The 19656-nt window shown below is 32.2% G+C and overlaps 1 protein-coding gene across 10 annotated transcripts; it reads left to right on the top strand.

The window, feature by feature from the left end:
- The first annotated feature begins 5805 nt into the window (after nucleotides 1-5805).
- Nucleotides 5806-19036, top strand: ATOEP16-4 (Mitochondrial import inner membrane translocase subunit Tim17/Tim22/Tim23 family protein). Of its 10 annotated transcripts, none has more exons than XM_020674072.2 (7): nucleotides 5806-6055; nucleotides 8143-8243; nucleotides 15268-15315; nucleotides 15622-15653; nucleotides 16015-16048; nucleotides 17502-17569; nucleotides 18595-19036. In XM_020674072.2, the coding sequence occupies exons 2-7, from the start codon at nucleotides 8201-8203 to the stop codon at nucleotides 18727-18729; spliced, it is 360 nt and encodes a 119-aa protein (XP_020529731.1). In that variant the 5' UTR covers nucleotides 5806-6055; nucleotides 8143-8200; the 3' UTR covers nucleotides 18730-19036. The 10 variants fall into 10 exon arrangements, with proteins under 10 accessions (XP_020529731.1, XP_088715558.1, XP_006855560.1 ...); XM_088859432.1 differs by having other exon boundaries at nucleotides 18502-19036; XM_006855498.4 differs by having other exon boundaries at nucleotides 15264-15315.
- Nucleotides 19037-19656: the final 620 nt, after the last annotated feature.

The following is a 19656-nucleotide window of genomic DNA, read 5'->3' as shown; positions in this document are numbered from 1 at the left end:
ACGGGACTCAATATTTTTTTTTCATAGTCGTACATCTTGATGTCTAGATTATCAATTGAAAGGTTTTTCAACATTAAAATAACCTATTCTGATGGATTTTTGAGTCGAGGTAGATATTGTGACTTCACTATTATTATTTTACATTTACACTTACAAGAATTGATGAATAAAATTACTAGCTACATTAGGAAAATGAATGAACAACCGATCCACCATACAAACTCTTATTACCGATGCAACTATACAAAACCAAAGAAAAGTTATCAGAATTCATAGCGGAGAAACATTCCGCACTATTTTTTCTTTTTTTAATTATTGTTTCATGATTTTAGTAGTTCATTTATGGATCTCTTACTCCTACTCATCCAATTGGAAGGACAAATCGAGTTAAAACTAAAAGTACTCATCCAATTGGAAGGACGAATCGAGCTAAAATTTAAAATAATTATGCTACACAAATATCTAATCCAAAGAAATTTTTATTCTTATTTATTTATATTTCCCTTTGCACATAAATGACGAGAATGTATATTTTTTCCTCAAACACAAGTTGTGCTAACGAAGAACCAACATGCAGTGAATAAGAAAGGTATAGTAATGCTATAAATGACCCAGTATCGATTACTGGTAATAATATCAGCAAAAGTACGAATATTGGTAATAATATCAGCAGTATTGAATACTGGTACGAATATTGGTAATAATATCAACAGTATTGAATACTGGTAATAATATCAGCAAAAGAACGATGATCAGTTCCACATATTTTTGTAATGGATTTCGTGCAAGAGAGATGACCCAATATCGAATAATATAATAATATCATAACGTTCTCCTGTACTTCCAAACATGCTCAACTCCGCATATTCTTTTGCAATACTTCCAAACATGCTTCCGCTCTATTTATTCTTCTATAGTAAGGGGATTGATTTTATAAAAGATAAAGATCAATTAATGAAAAACAACTGATTCTTCTATAGTGAGGGGATTGATTTTGTAAAAGATAAAGATCAATTAATGGAAAATAACTGATTTTTACAGTCAAGTGATAATTACAGGTTTATACTTTCTATTCTCTCTCTTTCATATAAAATACGTAGAATTCCATTTTGTAATATAGGTTATAATATGACTTTCATATAAAATATATAGAACTCCGTTTTGGAATATATGTTCTTATATGAAAAAGAGTAATAATTTCATTTTCTAATATTTGTTAAGAGATAGAAAAACCGTTCATTAATCTGTACAAAAATTTGAAAGGACTTAAAATTTATATAAAATAAATACAATTTGTATATTAAAAAACATATATTATTTGTGTAAAATATATATTTTTTACGTCCTTCCCTATTATTTTTTCTTTTCTTTTTTCTTCTTTTAGTTTTTCCTTTTTCACTAACAAGGAGTTGTCGAACCGCAAAAGGGCGTGAGATAATAGCTCTGTTTATGGTTTAGAGTCGAAGACCATTTAGACATGTCTGTTAAATACCAAACAATCTTGGAAATGGTTTGATGATTTTTTATTTTATTTTATTTTTAAAGAAGGTCCTAATTGCTTTAAGAAAATATAAAGTTAAGTAATTACATATTGCAGGGTTGAGAGAAATAATAATTTTTATAAAGTAAACAAATATTTAAAAAATATAATTAGAAAGAAAGAAGGTTAATTTTTTATTTTATTTTATGTTTAAAGAAGATCATAATTGCGTTAACAAAATACAAAGTTAAATAATTACATATTAGTTGAGAGAAATAATAATTTTTATAAAGTATAATTACTGAATCACTTCCCAATGGGATCAAGTGAATTAGATAAAATTTTAATTATTGAATCACTTCTCAATGAGATCAAGTGAATTAGATAATAGACGTCTGTTAATATTCCATTCTTCTCTTTGCTTCGAAACAAAACAATTACAGGTCAACTGGAATGATAAAATTTATCAAAGAATATAGATAAAAAGAAATCGAATGATTTATATCTCCATTTTTATTGTTCCTTATTTTTAACTTATTTTTATTTCTCTTCATCATTATCCTATTCATATTTTTACAAATTAATCTATTGTTTTTCTATTTTTCATCAAATAAATATATTTATTTCTCCCAATTAAATTCTATTTACCTTTCTATATTATATAGTATTGCTCTCCTCCAATATCTTATTACATTAACCTTTTACATATATATACATTATAACTTAAATAAAAATACTTATAATATATTTATTTACCATTCTATATTATATATCATTGGTCTCTTCCAATATCTTATTTACTTTCGAAATACATCACAATTTTTGTATAGGAGTACATTACCGTTCAAACAAAAATAGTTATAATATATTTATCTAAAAAACGAGCACTCACCATACTTGATAAGAAAATATAAAACAGAAACCACATATATTTAAATGAAATAAAAGCACCAACTCCAATCGCATGAAATAAATCATAGAATGTGCACCAAAGCATCAAAGAGAGTATACAGTGAATTCTAAAACGCTTTGTACGATAGGGTCTTTGTATTCAAATGCTTCACAAGTCCTGGGTGTCAAACATGCAAATGTTCCCAGTTTACTCGCACAAGGCTTGAATGCATATGACCTACATGCAACTTTACGCATTGCAACCCTACATCAAGGTTGGAAACCCCATCTAACCTCACCAAAATTGTTTAATGTTCTCCAAATTTTGAGTTCATAATGTGTCTTGAGTTAAACGCATGCAACATCAAGATCAACGTTTCAAAACTCGGCTAAGGCCAAGTACTCGGTACTGGCCGAGTTACTCGGGTAAGTCATAGTGGACTCACCCGAACAAAAATAAAAATAAAAATAAAAATAAAAATTTAAAAGAGGAGAGAGGTGTTTTAGTCATGCGCTCAGACGGATGCCACAATACTAGAACAATTCGTTTCTTAATTAATATAACATTCTCACACTAGCCTAAGACTCACTACCAAAAAGATGAACAATTAAATAGATAAAGATGATGAGAAAGAAAAAAAAAATTTCATGATGAAAGATAAGATACACAAAAGCATTACAAACTTTACACATGTAACCCGCTTTTCCCACTACAAACCCTTCTCTCTTTAAATAGAAGTTCTTACACTACAATTATTTAAAGCATAACTACTAACCATTTCTTAGTTTAATTACTTTCCATTGCACAATTATAAATACAACATCTCTACATTACTCAAAATAAAATAAAGAATAAGTTTAAAATGATTTCTAAAAAATATGCGTTAATAATTTTAATATGCCCCTAACTGATTTTCTAGAAATGAGAGTAAGCTTAGCTCTTGAGAGCAATGCAATCATCTTCATCAACTACCGAAATCGAAAATATAGCCATCTTCTAGGCCAAAGATTCTTGTGAAGTAATAAGATTCTCAAATCCAAGGATGACTACATAGCTCACCCTTGAATACATATAACATAGGGAATATATTTTCTTTTTAACCTATGGATGATGTAGTGCTTGACTCAGGCCTTCGAAATAGGTTCTTATAGATCAAGAAGGGAGATTTCCAAACAAAAAGATTTATGATCTTTAAGAAGAATTGAGAAATATAAAGATATGAGTTAACCAACTCAACATTAAAACCATTCGACGTTCCACCTGAATCAATATTCAAAAGAAAACAATTGATCTTCTTCACCAACATAGTTCAAACGATATCACCACGACTTTTTCAGCTCAAATACCATGTGGAGAAAGATAGATGACACAATACCAAAATAATCAACTTCTCAATCAGTGTAACAATGTCATGCCAGCCCAAGACTCACTATAAAAAAAATAGAAGAAGAACAATCAAATAGGTGAATATAAGAGGGAAGAAAAAATATTTTTCATTCAATGATAAAAATTGGGGTACATAAAAGCATTACAGACATACATATGACCCACTTCTCTCACCACACACCTATCTTTAAATAGAGGTTCTTACAACCAAATGCACTACAATAACTACACCTTACAAGAATTACTAACCACCTATTAGTTCCATAACTTCCCATTGCACAATGATAAAAATAGTGTCCCTAATCACTCAAAATAAAATAAAAAAAACAAAACTAATATATTTCTAAAAATTAGATTCTAATAACTTTAACATGCCCAAGGTCGAAAGAAGGCTCTTGGCACACGACCTCCCCTTGGCCAAGTCTCTCGGCACATGACCTCCCTTTGGCCATGTCTAAAATTCTTTTGGAATTATGCTATTTTTTAAAACTTTTGGATATTTAAAATTTGAAATTCTGGAATTAAGTTTTTTCTAATTTTTAGATGTTGAAAATCCAAAACTCAAAATTATGTCCTTTTTTATATAAAAATATAAAATTAAGAGTTAAGTTATTTTTTTTTAAAATAATATAATAATTCAAAAAACCCTTAAATTTGGATTTTCACATTTTGGAAATCCAAATTTAAAAATTATGGTATTTTTTAAAATAAGACAATTCTTAATTTTAAAATTTCAATATTTGAAAGCTAGAAAATCCCTTAATTTATAATATTTGGATTTTGAATATTGAAAATTAAAAAAATAACTTAATTTTTGGAATTTCAATATATGTTAAATAGGAAAAACCATAATTTTGGATTTTTCGGATTTGAATTTCCAAAATCTATAACTTGGTCATGTTTGATTTAAAACCTTGAAAATTCAAAGTTCGAACAATTTAGTCGTTTTTAAAGGTTTATAAAAAGGGTATAAGTGCAATAACAAAAATAATTGGGTAAATTTTAATTTAACATAAATAAATTTGGATATTTTGGTCATTTTAAAAACTTTGTAAAAAGGTACAAGCGTAATACCAAAAAAATAAGGTAAATTTTAAATGAAAAAGTATACAAAAAGAATATTTAGGTCACAATTATTCTTACCTGTTAGATTTTTAATCGGATGGTTGTAAATGTATCATTGACTATATTTAAAGCTCAAAATAAAGTTTCTTAGACTTCACGGCACACTCCAAACCATCCAATTTGATATTTAGAGGCTAAAAGTAATTGTAACCTCCTTTTAACATTGGTAAATGGTATCTTAGCATAAAAACCAGTTTACATCACAAGAGTTGTTAGGGATATGCATGTAAATATATCTTAAAACAAAAAAGTAGAAATTAAGTCCCAAAGGTATTTGAAAGAGATACGATGTAAAATTCCCTAGCTCAAATGCGAAAGCGGAAACTTTATGCATGGACCTAGAATCTTATTTCCGTTCTTATAATAAAAAGAAAAGTGTTTTGATAGGGCTACAGCCCTATCAAATAAAGTAACGTCTCACCCCGAAAATTACGGAAAATTGCAATTGTAGCTTCGAAAAACTTTTAAATCGATCATCTTGATCTTGACCATTACGGTTATGAAAAAACTTAGAATTTCAAGCTCTAAAGATAGTGTGTATAACACATTATCTAGACCGTTCATTTTCAAGTGTTCATTGATCTACTCAGTACTATTTTTGATCTACAATTTCATAATTATTAGTGAAAATTGAGTTTAAAGCCCTAGTAAAGATTTCCGATGCCCAAACTATTTTTGGACGATGTTTGAAAATAAAGCTTTATTTTTTTCATAAGGCCTAGGTTTTATAGAAATTGCATTTTTTTTTTTAATAATTTCTTAAGCCCTCTGTAATTCCCACCATAAAAATTTTAATTTTAATTTTAATTTAATTTTAATAATTATTTAGACTCCCGATACTAATCTATCCAAAAACCGATACGAGTAACTGATCCAACGTTCCCACACGAACATATAAATGAACAATCTCCCTCACAAATCCGGAAAAAAATCTTGGAAGGAGAAGGGCGGCCGTGGTGTTTTAAAAAAGCGAGAGAGCCATTAATATTTAATAGGTGGAATGTCGTGTTATACACTTAACCCAGTCAGTTAGGGCATTGTTTGAGAATTGGAACCAAATGAGGATCCCGCTACTGTAGCAGCCAACCCCTAAAACCATAAACCCAATCGACGTCTCTTCGCTTCTCCGCCCTTTCTTCATCTTGTAGTTTGGGAGTTTTGGAGTACGTCAGGTATGAATGTCGAGCTTATGATGTATTTTGGTTTTATTTTTCTTGCTATTTTGTCTTGTTTACTTATTTCTCTCGGCAAACTTTAGGCCAATCTCTATCTCTCTTGAGTGAAGCCTCTATGGATCTCAGTTCCATAATTGTGTTGCAATGTGCAAAATATTCGTTTTATTTTATTTTATTGATTTTATTTTATTTATTGTATTTTTATTTTTAATTTAACATTTTTGAGGTCTAGTTTTTGTTCCTATTTATGATATGCAATTAAGTTTCTCATGTTTTGGATTCTATGATTTTGTAGAGGAAACATTGTGCTAAGCGTTATTGTTCTTGTCTATTCACCAATTTTATATGCAAATCTAGGTTAACTGTAAAATCATTTTTTTTTTTTTTTGTGGTGGAAGTTACATATTGCAATCTGTTAATTGTTGGCTGGCTTTTACTATCAATATTCACACTGTTTCTTTTGATTAACTGCAATCTGCTTAATGTTTCCTTTTGTTATAAATATTTACTCTATTCTTCTGATTTACTTGGTTATATCCTTGTGTGAATGGTTGTGTTTATTACTTGTAAAGTGCATAAAGCTGGGATGCAAGATACCCAATTTTAATTATTTAACCAGTAAAATCCATTAAAAATTGCATAAACCAACAAATAAGCTCCTTTAATGATGTGTTGGGTTTTTGTAAGCCTGGCTTAATGGTTTCTCTTTGATTGTTAGATATCTTTGTTTTCTGTAAATTTCTCGTACAAATTTTCCGTCTCTTTCTTGTTATCTATACTGGATATTTATGACGTTGGGGCTTAATTTTATCAGGCAAAATTTATTCGTTTTTGATAGTTTTTATGTTTAAGTTTTCTGATATTCTTTAGATTAATTCATGTTACAAATTTGGCTGAACACAATGGTGAGAGAAGGATAAATTTTGTGACCTCGAAAACCTTGGTCTAATTGTCGAATTTTTATCTTGCATATCAAAAGTAATGGCCTTTAGATTACTTAAACTTAGATGTTAAGCTGCTGGTATTTTCATAAAGTGAAATCCATGGTAAATTTATATAGACATTCAGCAGAAAATGGGCATGTTTCACCCATCAAAACATTGTCTACTAGTGCATTCATGATCCTTACTAATATTTTTCTTTGGATGTCTACAAAATGAGCCATAAAAAAATGAGTTATAGCTTTTTCTTTTTTATTTGGGCATATGGTTTTGTTTAACTTATTCTTTTATTTTTAAGCAACCTGTGTGCAAAGTATTAAGCTTTGTTGTGTTATGAAAGATGACTGTTAGATAATATACTGATCTTTAATATGCAAATTCGTGGATGGGATGATATATGAGATATGTGATGAATTTATAATGGAAATTTGATGGTGTGCATGCTAAAGTTGTTGTGCTGCACTTACTATAACTATAATTGGTTGGGTTGAGTTGCTGGGTTCGAAAACTTAGATCGGAATTAATGGCCAATATGTTGGTTGGGGTTTCCATTCACAGGAAAGAACTTGAAGTGCATTTGTAAATGGGGCACATAAATGTGATTATTCTTTGTAATGGTATCTTGATTGTTCAATGGAATCTTTGGAATGGTTCTTAGTATCTGAATTAATAGGCATGGATACCCGACCTTCAGCTACGCCTCCAACTTCTTCGACTAACAAATGTATTTCGTATATAAGGAGCTTGGATAGAAGAGGTTTTTTATAATATAATTAATTGGAAAACACAAATAATAGTATAATGAAATAGCTATAAAACAGTTGCGCTACTCTTTGTATTTCGTTACATTTTTGGATTGTCTGAATCATTCTTCTTGTTTGATCTATTATGGATGACACTATTAGATTGTCGTTAAAACAAAAACTAATATTACCCCCAAATACGAATTCTTCATTCATAATTACTAGTTCTCCCAATTTGATAACTTCTAGAGGTACCAAACACAAGTTTCCAGTTTCCCTCTAAATTCTAGACAAGTTACCAATACAAAGTACTTTCCAGTATTAGGAACCAGATCATCCAGATTCACAGGGAGAAGGAACTTCCAAGTTCCAGATAACACCAGCTTCAATTGTCCAACAGGCCCTTAGTTCCCTTACATTGCAAAAATGGAGGCAAAGAGATTCGCGAAAGAAGCCCCATGCTCTGCTGTCGCCGTCAATGCTTTTGTTCATCTTGGAATGGTACTCTCTCTCTCTCAATTTATTTGTCTTGTTTACATTGACTCGTATCTCTCTCTCTCGTGATAATTATATATACGTACATTTATGCATGATGGAAATTCATTAGTGATGGATCCTATGAGAAATCACGTCTGGAACTATTGGTCAAGTCCATATTTGGGTAGTTTTCTTTTATTCTTTCATTCTTTGATTAGATTTGGGTATTTTTTCTTTGGACCTATTATCTCTCTCTTTCATGATCAAATCTTAGTTATGTGCTTAGTTCATGGTCATTTAAATGTGCTCCACAACACTTTGGGGTCTTTTCTTTTCTTTCAATTAAGAATCCGAATTTTGATATTGAGGATATGTAGACTGAATTGCCGACTTTTAGATTTCTCCCTTTGATTAGTATTGCATGTTTGATTCTGTTATTATTATTCTGATTTTTGTATGTGCATTTTTCTGAATGTTATAATTTTTTATCATGGTCTATCTGTATTGAGATTATGTTAGATTACTAAGCATTCATTTGTGTTGCGCTTTGTTACTATTCTGACTCTTACTCTTTGATTTATTGAATGTTTACCTTTTTCTTTTTTCATTATTCTCAGTTCCTCGTTGGTTGTAACAAGTGTTACAGAGTTATTTTTTCTGTGCGTTCTAGATGATTTTTCTTACTAAATATTCTAATTTTATTGTGTTTCTAATTCAAGATAAAATCTGGACCTCATCATCAAAGAGTTGTAAGGTTTGGATAGTCAATTTTTGAGAAGTGTTGACAGTTCAGGGCATGGAAGGGTTGGTTATCACTTACCAGAGTCTTCTATTAGAGTTTGGCTGCGGTCGATGTGTGGGGAATCGGATTTGAAGTTGGTTGTTTTGTGTGGCCATGAAAATCTTTTGGAGTTGTGATTTTCTAAGTGGCTGGTAGTAGGTTATTCTGATTGTTTGGTTCATTTTTTGAAATGTTTTTCTCCTCTTTTGTGCTAAAACTTAAACTTATGGTGGATTTTGTCTTGCTACCGACAATAGAAAAAAGAAGTGGGTTTCGTGTTGGGTTTGGTTGCACAGGATATAGAGGATTGGAGTTTCTAGGTTTTCAAAGTGTTGATTAAATCAACTCTCCCTAGGTTTTGATGTTTTTTTGGTTGATGTTCAGAGATGGGATGCTTGCTTTAGAGTTTAAACCATTGGAAGATAAGTACTTCTCCATATATGTTGTAGTAGTTGATGAGGAAAAGTTATTTTTGGTAGGCATCAGGGATTTAAAACAGAGATGTGATACTGCTGTTGTCAATATACTAACCGATACCGATGCCCAATGCCAACGTTTGAGCATTTTTTATGTGCTCTTACTTCGTTTTGAGCGCCTATAAGATTATTGGAGGTCAATACTGGAAGCTTTGTGATCACCTGGGAGTTTCTGGGTGTTGAATAGGTGATAAGCTTACGAAGAGATCTGTGCTTTCTGGCTATGATCTAGTGCCCCTTGAAAGAGTGGGATAGAAGGGTCTTTAATAGTAAGAAAAAGGAGGATTTGAAAGTGATTAGTGACAGTAAAAAATAGAAGGGTCTTCAATAGTAAGAAAAAGGACGATTTGAAAGTGATTGGTAGTAGGAAAAAACATGTGTTTCTAATAGCGGTGTGCCATATTTGATATAGATTTATAGAAAATTGTCATTTTCTAAGTTCTTTGTCATTTCCTTATTAAAGAATGAATTCGTTAGTTACTGGATGGCTTCAAATTGTGTTGGGTATGTTAGCATACCCCTTGGCTTGGCGGTTAGGGTACTTGCTGCAGCATGGCACCCTAGGTTAGGTTAATTGTGCCTTTTTCCCGTTGTATTCTTGGTTAGGAGTTTTTATTTATCTGCAAATTCAACATTTTACATGGTATCTATTATTCTGTGAAGCATGTGTTCCTTCGATTTCTATGACCAATCACATCTAGAGTGTGGAACTGTGGATTGAATTGTCAATCAAATCTTGAAAAATATGATCTTCTTTTTCTCCCTGATTTTTATTTGTTAATTGACTTTCCATCAAAGCCAAATGAGACAAAAGTATTTTAGCTAAGGGACCATATCACTAGTGATCGAGCTTGGGCTTGATTCGTTAGTTGTTGATGATTGCGGTCCTACATCCCAAGTTCGATCCCTACCGCTAAACTGCCCAAAAATACAAGGGTTCACCTTTCTGCCTTGTTACCTTGTTCATGTGTGAACCCTCATGTATTGTTCCTCCTTTTCCATATATACTTGAAGCTTCACTCTTGAACTATTTATGGATTGTTTGGTTGTATTACAAGTACAAACCATTTATTGTCCCTTGATCTTCAGGTTCATCCTTTTTATGCTTTCTTTGATTCTGACACAGGTGACATGTACTTTCGACCACTTTTGTGGGTTGTTACCCCATTACAAGCCCCTTATGTTTTGAATTTGAGACTATTCTGATCGCTATTGCTCTGCAGCAATTTCAGAAGTGGTGGATTTGTGTTTTATTGCATATCAAGTTCTTTTTGGCTGTAGAAAAATACACATCATTTCATATTATAATCAATGTAGGAGCCTCTCCATTACCTATATCATTGTTTCTCAATGACTGTCAATTTGCACTAGTCGAATCATTATGTTTTTCATCTAGAGTTGTTTGACTTTGAGAGGCAAACTATTATAGGGATACAATGGGAATGGAGAGATGAGAGCGCTCTTCTCAACTTAGTTCCACAATTTGCTATAAAAATGGCCAATTGGGATACAAACGATTGTCGTAATATTTGTGCATGTGCCAGTAGGATGGAGTTCCTTAGAGCAAGGTTTAAAAAATTGTCGATCTGATCCGGATTCACTCGATCCAGATCGGGTATTGGTGGCATCATCCTGGATCCGCTAATAAAGCGGGATCTAGACGATTTGCTACAGGGAATTGAATTGATGACATCATGATTCGGACACACCATCGGTTCCCAAGTGAAAACCGGACATGTCATTGGTTCCTACACTTCCAATTTTTTATTTCTTCAAAAAAAGGTACTTCTCACGTGTGAGCTCATCAATGCGAGCCTGCCCATTTATCACATGCGAGCTCATCAATGCCGGCCTGCTCATTTATGCAGCACACTCCATTCGTTAAGCTCGTGCAACATCATCTGGTAACCTTCATTTTATAGTATCTTGACCTTCCTAATATTTTCAATATGGGACTAATCTTTGTCCCTTTCTTTGAGCCTCAACTAGTCAACCGCGTTAGCCATATTAAAATTAGCGTATCATAGTAAATGAGTTTCATTTAATTGATAAACCTTAGCGTGTCATATTAAATGAGCGTGATATGTAATTTATTAACCTTAGTGTGCCATATTAAATGAGCGTGTCAATTAATTTATATACCTTAGCATGCCATATTCCCAAATTAGTGTGCCGTATTAAAGGAGCCTTATCAACATGTTTTTTTAATTAATGATTTAATTATCGTGTCAAATTAAAAAACTGCTATATAAAAGTTTATGCTATTTATTAGTAAAATGACTTTATAGGTAGGTTTTGTTAACATATTATTATTATTATTTTGTAGCTACTGTGTGTGTTGACGAGAGATTTTTTTTTTTTTTTGAATTTTGATATCTCTATTTTTCATCAGTGTTCAAAAAATCGACTTGGCCAAGGTACTCGGCACCTGGCTGAGTTGATTTACTCGGATGAGTCTGAGTAACTCGCTCAAGTCTAGCTCTTTTTTTTTTTTTGGAAGAAAATGAAGAAAAAACGTAATATCTATATTTGATGGGTATCCTTTGAAAAGCTAACTGCTGATGGCGCATTGGTTATGCCGTGAGACATTCATCTGCTACCCTACAAGACATTGAGGGTTCGATTCTTGGGGGCTATCACATGAAAAAATGACAATGTTAAAAAAGTAGATGTTCACAAGCCGCAAGTGGAGATACGAACCCGCAACACCCACACCCTAAGGCTTACGCGCCCCTACTAACCACGAAGACCTTTAAGCATGAATGATTTAAATCTGACATATTAATATACATAATGTTTATTAACATGTTGTACAGTCTTCTCGCCCAAAAATTACCTCGCCTATAGGGTTAGGTCGAGTAACCTCGACCGAGTTCTAGAACATTGTTTTTTATTTTTAGGGTAATTTTTTTTTGAATTTTTTTTAATATCATAGATTAAAATTTATAAGGGGTTTAATTTTTATTTTAAATCATATGATATGGAAGCATTTTTAATCATGTTTATTATAATATTATAATTAATAATTATACATTTTTAACCAAAATTTTTTATTTATTAATTTATTTACACTATAAATTATATATTGTATTATTTTTTCTTATCGTTGTAAATAAGAAATTTTAAATTAGATGGTATCAAGGCTTAAAAAAACGGATCGGCGACCTGGATTGTCCACCCGAAAAATAGTGTTGAATTGGTGGATCGGTGTGTTGGATTAGAGAATCAGCCAAATCGGCAAGTTTTGTCCCAAATTTTTTTCAAAAAATCCTATAAATCTCTAAAAATAGTGTTCTTTTAGTTTCTAAAAGAAATTAGGAGTGGTGCATTATGTACTTTTATTACTTTGTAAAAATCAATGAATACTAAGAAGTTATTTTACTGTTTGAATGTCTGTGTAATTATTAATTATAATATAGTATTATAATATTACATCAAAATAATTTAAAAGTATTAGAAAACCCTTCCATATTAAAAGATAAAAATAAGAATTTCCCTTATAAAGTGAAATTAGAATCACATCAATGAATTAAATATTTATTAATTTGCTTTACTCATCCAAAATTTTCACAATCTAACTAACTATAATATTATAGAATAAAATTGAAATTGTTGGTTTATATATTATAATTATTTTACTATACAAATAAGAAGAAATCTAAAATGTCTTATAATATCATAAATTTTTTTATTTGCATCTATAAGAAAAAATAAATACATTACATAATTTATAATGCAAATAAATTAATAGATAAAATGCAAGATTTGGTTATCAATATATTGTTATTAATTATATAATATTATATAAAAACATGATTAAAAATTTATTAAAAAATGCTTTCATGTCATATGATTAAAAATAAAAATAAAATCCCCTATAAATTTTAATGTTATGATATTAAAAAAAATTTACCCTAAAAAATAAAAAATAAATATATCAAAATAAAAAATAAAAAAATGCATCTCGGCAACATGCGCAATAGCTACAACTAATAACAATAATATGGTAACAAAACCTACCGAAAAATCCATTTTACTAATAAATAGCAAAAACTTTTATATTGCAGTTTTTTAATTTGGCATGTAATTAATTCATTTAAAGAAAAAATGTATTGATGATGCTCATTTAATATGGAACGTTAATTTGGGATTATGGCACGCTAAGGTTTATAAATTAGTTGACGCACTCATTTAATATGGCATGCTAAAGTTTATAAATTAAATGATACACTCATTTAATATGGCATGCTTCATAATGCACGGTAAGGTTTATCAATTAAGTGACGCTCATTTAATATGGTATGCTAATTTTAATATAGTTAAAGCTGTTAACTAGTTGAGGCTCAAAGAAAGGGACAAAGATTAGTCCCACATCGAAAATATTAGAAAGACCAATTTACTATAAAATGAATGTTACCAGGTAATGTTGTATGAGCTTGACGTGTGGAGGATTGTGCTGCTTAAATGGACATGCCCACATTGATAAGCTTTCGGGTGATAAATGGGTAGGCTCGCATTGATGAGCTCATGTGTGATAAAATACCTTTTTGGAAGGAATAACAAAAAAATAGATAGTATAGAAACCGGTGACGTGTGTGGCTTTCACTTGGGAATTGGTGACATGTCCAAATCGTGTTGTCATCAATCTGATTCCCTATAGCAAATTGTCTGCATCATGTTTTATTAGCGGATTCGGGACATCCGAATCGGGCGAATTCGGATCGGATCGGCGTTGTTTTGAACCTTGGATGATAATATAAGATATTTTAGATTAGTTATTACTTGTATAGTAAGATTTTTATAAATTATAAACCAAGAATTTCAATTTCATTATATAATATTATAGTTAGGTTGTGATAATTTTGGATGAGTAAAGTGAATTAATAAATGTTTAATTACTTTGATGTGATTCTAATTTCACTTTATTTGTAAAATTATTATTTTAATAATATGGAAGTGTTTTCTAATATTTTTTAATTATTTTGATGTAATCTTATAATATTATATTCTAATTAATATTATACAGGCATCTAGACATTAAAAGAGCATCTCAGTATTCATCTATTTTTACAAAGTAATGAAAGTACATAATGCACCACTCCTAATTTCTTTTGGAAACTAAAAGAACACTATTTTTAGAGATTTATAGTAATTTTTTGAAAATTATTTGGGACGAAACTTGCCGATTCGGTCGATTCGACCGATTCTCCGATCCACGGATCTGATGCGGTTTTTGGGGTGGATGATCCGGGTCGCCGATCCGTTTTTTAAACCTTGCCTTAAAGATTACGATGGCAGTTCTCGTTCTTTTTCTAGAATTCTCTTATACGCCGAATGAGCAAGAGGCAACCGACATATCCAAGTCTAGATGCAACTGCTTCTAGCAAGACATTGGGGGATGTGTGCCTTTCTAGTATTGACATATTATCCAAATGGCCCCAAATCATTCTTTTATGCAGGAAAGCTAACTTATTGAAGTTGATCACCTGTGCTATAGAGAAGTATAAGTCTTGATATTGCTTTAACTCCATGGTTTAGAAACTGGAAGAAGTTGGCTGACAGCCTAAATTGGAACCAGTAAGGGCAATTGGTCTGGTCTCCACGTGAACTTCCCCGACCATTTTGGCTAGGAAAAATTTAGATTTTTAAATGAAATAGAAATACTTATGTTGGTACTTTTTTATTTTATTTTATTATCTATGATGCACCTTTACATTGTTCCTGTGCTTGCTTGGGTTGGTCAATAGGTTTGCTTTATTTCTAAAATACAACATCCATTTCTGTCAGGCAGGGTTAGCTTGGGGTGTGGTCAGTGGACCCTACAGAGCTGATAAAAGAGGTCTGTCCTGATTTATGAGAAAAACATTATGGGGAGATGAGTTTTACATATAGTCAAAACTTATTGTCCACTGAAATAATGTGTTGTGAGGGCGAGTGGGCTCCATCATCAGGTTCATGGCCTCTTCAGGCGGATCCTACTCTCTCTGTTTCACAATTGAATGGATGGTGATGACCATTTGAATATGGTTTTTCCATAGTTTGGTGGATTATCCTAGACTTTCCCCTAAGTGGGTTTTGTCTTTCTTTGTTACTAACATCTGTGTCTTGCTTTGCCTGATCTTATTTCTCCATTTGTGGAACTTAGGCCTTGCTGGTGTTGCCCGAACTACTTTCCTGGTAAGAAATTTGGATTGTCATTACCATTGGTTAGAGTTTTACAGTGCTTATAGAGTTTCTTTGCTAGAATATAAAGTTATCATGAAGGACAGGTATACTATGACCTAATATGCAATGGAAGAACCATAATCTTGGGTCATCATTGTCCAATGAAGCGAGGATGATGATGGAGAGAGTGAAACGTTAGGTTAGATTCATACCATGTTTTAGTGTCTCTACATCACAATCCATTCATTTCAATGGATGGCGATGGCATGGTTTTGCCATGGTACGTTGGATTATGGTATGCTGTCCCCATCATGAGTATTCCTGCTTGCACGATAAATTGCATTTATTTGATAGCTGCATTGGTGATTTGCAGATGAAGAGAGTTGGTACATACAGCCTTCTATGGGGTAAATGAAAATCCATTTTGAATTTATGATCTTTGAACCAAAGAAAATTATTGCCATTAGTGATTTATCATGAACTTGTCTAGGCATATGTTATCAATATAAGAACCATGTTTTTTTACAATCTGTTCAAACTAGTGCTGATAATGCTAATTGTTCAAAGATGACTCTTGTTGAATTCCCTCAAACCTCAGTTCGTGACAGGCCTATGGATTAAATTAAAATGTTTATCTTATCAAATGATTGCCAATGCAGGGCGAGGTTTATAGTTGTGTTCTTCATATATTTGAAATATTGTAATGTTTTCTTCCCTTAACCAAAAATTACCCAAGGGAATTGCCTTTTTCACAATATTGATTGTGTTATTGGGTTCCACAATCTTATTCACCGGCATGCAAGGGACCTCAATGTTTATCTAAAGGCAAAAGCTCAACCAAAGGCGAAAGCTCAAATTGGTTGAGTGCTAGAAGGTCTTAAACCCATCGAATCAAGGAGGTTTCTGGCCACCTGTATATATGTCAACTTAAGATGAACAACTTGGAGGTCTTACAAGCTGACATCGACTAATCAATGATGATGGTTGGAAAGTGAGAACAGGAGATCATGGTAACGTTATCTCTGTCTTATCCAGGATGCACAAATTTATCTATAAGCAAATCTCCCATGAGTAGGGCTGATTCTCTGTAGACCATAATATTGTGAAAATGGTTATCTTTCTGGTACTGGTTTTGTACGCTTTGCCTTCTGTTTGTTTTCGTAGGACTAGACAAAAATATTTATCAGGCCTTCTTGCGTAAAAGTCTGAGAGACAATAGTCACAACCCATATGAATGAATAGGCCAGTGCAGCAAAATGGTAATGTAATGGAAACTCTTTTACTGTTTTTCAATAGTTCCTGCTGAAAGCATTTATGGGAGTATGCGGCTATAATGGTTGGGGACCACTTATTGTGACTACATATTGTCAATGAGCTGGTTTCCATCAAAAAGGGGTAAAGCGAAGTAGCTCTCCTTGCATTAAGCCAGCTTTACATGGTTCTTATCAATTTAGTCCCCGACTTGTCACTTTTTCTGGTAACTTTTAAATGGCTTTGTTACCTTTACACATTGATAAGTTTTTTAGCATGTCCATATGGATATAGCATATGCACATATATTTAACTAAATGCACAGACTTCTTTCGCACATTACAGCAATTTCTTTGATGGAAGGAGGTTGAATTTGTGTCGGACTTGGTTTTCAGCTGTTTTACTTTGACATTCATGGCATGGAAGTAGTTATTCATGCATTAAAGCTGTTTTTTTTAAGGCTTCTTTTTTAGCCCTAAATTTTTTTTTTTTTTTTTGATGTATCCTGATTTTTTTCTCAAATGATGTCCATTTAAAAGTTCTTGCTTCTTGTTCAAGTTAACCTTACTCATACTTTCAAAATCTGTCATCTTCCATGCTTTCTCAAAGGATCTTTGGGTGGAGCTTTTCATGCAATACGTTGTGGTGTTAGAAGATATCGGATGCAGGAGGATTGGGTGAGTCTCTCTGTATGTTGTAACACATTTTCATCTATTAGATTTAACATTTAATGGTTAAAAGTGATTGTGACCTTCTTGTACCAATAATAAATAGTCTCATAGTATATAATCCCATTTTTTATGGGCATCCTTACTTGAGGAGGAAAGTTACACCTCAAAGCGATCCTTATGTTTTTTGCCATAGTAGTCACAAGTAGATTCAGAACATCACTATCAATTTCAAACATTTTCCATCTCTTGCAAGCCATAGATTAGAAAAGAAAAAATTGAAATATGATAAGCATGCAGACATGAAAGCATGTGCAATAAATGGGACCGAAGATAATGATCCCAGTCCCTTTTTTTTCGAGGGAAAGTAGGAGCACGGAAAATCTGCTGTCCAAAGTGCGCGTTACCATCTAATCAGTGGATGTACAGTGATGGATTGAGAATGGGGGCTAATACCTGAGTCATGTTGCTCTGATAGGTCCTATTTTCCATCTCTTAGACAGTGATGATATTTATGAGCATAAAGTTTCTATATGGATCTCGGCTAGTTTCTAAAAGTGGTACCTTGATATTGAAGGTATGGAAAAAAGTACATTTTAGCTTTCAGTTGAGTCGGCTTGTGTAAGCTCGGATTCTGATCCAATCAAACATGGGTAATTATGCAAATTCAAGTATATTATATTCTTTGGAATTTTTATTATGCCAATCTATGATACGTTCTCAAAAACAAAACATACCAGAAAATGATGCCAAACTGTGATATATGATTTTGTTAATGTAGTATGATTATAAACTACGACATCCTGATGTTTAGCTGCCTAATAAACTCGCTTTGCAGGCATGGCCCTTTTTACTTATCTCCTGATAGATGAATCTGGGAACTTATAAATTTCAAGATATCTTTCTCGACAGAACTCAAATTGCATTTTTGTCTCCCTTAGGAACCATGCTCTCTAAAACCAGAGTCAATCATCCCAGTCTGCAGAGAGAGCGAGAGTGTTGATAGTCCTAAGAATTGGCTTCTTGATATTCAGGTGAACTCCGGCATTGCTGGTGCCATAGCTGGCGCAGCCTTGGGTATGAAGACAAGGAGCTTAACGCAGATCGCGATAACCTCCGTCATTGTGTCGGGCATTGTTACAGTGATTGACAGCTCGAAACCATTTTGATACAATTTCATTATAACCGATTTTGTTTTCGAATATTTTTTTTAAATGGATAGCCATAATTTGAAGGTTACCCCCTAGTTGGAGCATCTAGGCCCTCAATCAGGCTAGAGAATGGGTGGCCAAGGTTAGAATAAAAGGATGGAGCTTGTGTTAGCCAACAACCTCAAACCGTTAAACTATGTGGTAACCGTCAAAACTATGTGGAAGTTGTAGTTTTGATTTCAAAAACTGATGTGATGGTCTAAAAATCTATTTGTACCTTTAGTTGTGAAATTTAGCAGTAAAAAAATGATGCAGGTTGAAAAAATTTTGGATAGTGATGTGTGCGACCTTGGTGTAAAATATAAAAAATTTATATGCTTGCAAAATTTGACCAAAATGCCGAACGAGTGTGGGCTGTAGGATAGTTTTGTTGTGTGCGGAAGCTTTAAACTCGATGGGTGAATATTTGGCAAATAAAGTATGATTTTTGTTGTGCGTGGAAGTTTTAAACTAGATGGGTGAATATTTGGTAAATAAAGTATGAGACAAAGTATGAAACAAATACAAGAGCACATATTTACGTGGTTCATCTCAAAAGGATTACATCTACGGGTACGGCAAATAAAATTCACTATATCATTGAAAGCTATATAAAAGATTTTGGAACAAATCTAGATAAAAACATAATTGAGCAAATTTTTTTAATCCACTCTCTCTTCTCTCTGTATTTTTGGCAATCATTATCAACATCTTATCAGCAACATCAGATGAGATGTGAGAGTGACAAGAAACCGACTTTCTTTCTATCTCTATCTAAAAGGTTTTATATTTAATTAAAAGGGAAACAATTTAAATTTTTCATGGGAACTATTTTTCTGCAAGAAATCAATCTCTCAGGAGTTTTTTTGCATCTCTCTTTAGAGGAGCTACCAATCTCTCATTATG

The sequence above is a fragment of the Amborella trichopoda genome, chromosome 2, assembly GCF_054954075.1.
Source record: "Amborella trichopoda isolate Santa Cruz 75 chromosome 2, AtrichopodaSantaCruz75HAP2 v2.0, whole genome shotgun sequence".
NCBI lineage: Eukaryota > Viridiplantae > Streptophyta > Magnoliopsida > Amborellales > Amborellaceae > Amborella > Amborella trichopoda.
Note: the sequence above shows the minus strand (reverse complement) of the source record. Positions and strands in the feature narration are given on the sequence as shown.

Bases quoted from the DNA above. Each gene is read 5' to 3' on its own strand.
- ATOEP16-4 (XM_088859431.1), top strand. From the start codon at position 8,169: ATGGAGGCAAAGAGATTCGCGAAAGAAGCCCCATGCTCTGCTGTCGCC. The intron at 15,654-16,014 runs GTAAGAAATTTG...GGTGATTTGCAG, and splicing joins TTGCCCGAACTACTTTCCTG to ATGAAGAGAGTTGGTACATA. The intron at 16,049-17,501 runs GTAAATGAAAAT...GCTTTCTCAAAG, and splicing joins TACATACAGCCTTCTATGGG to GATCTTTGGGTGGAGCTTTT.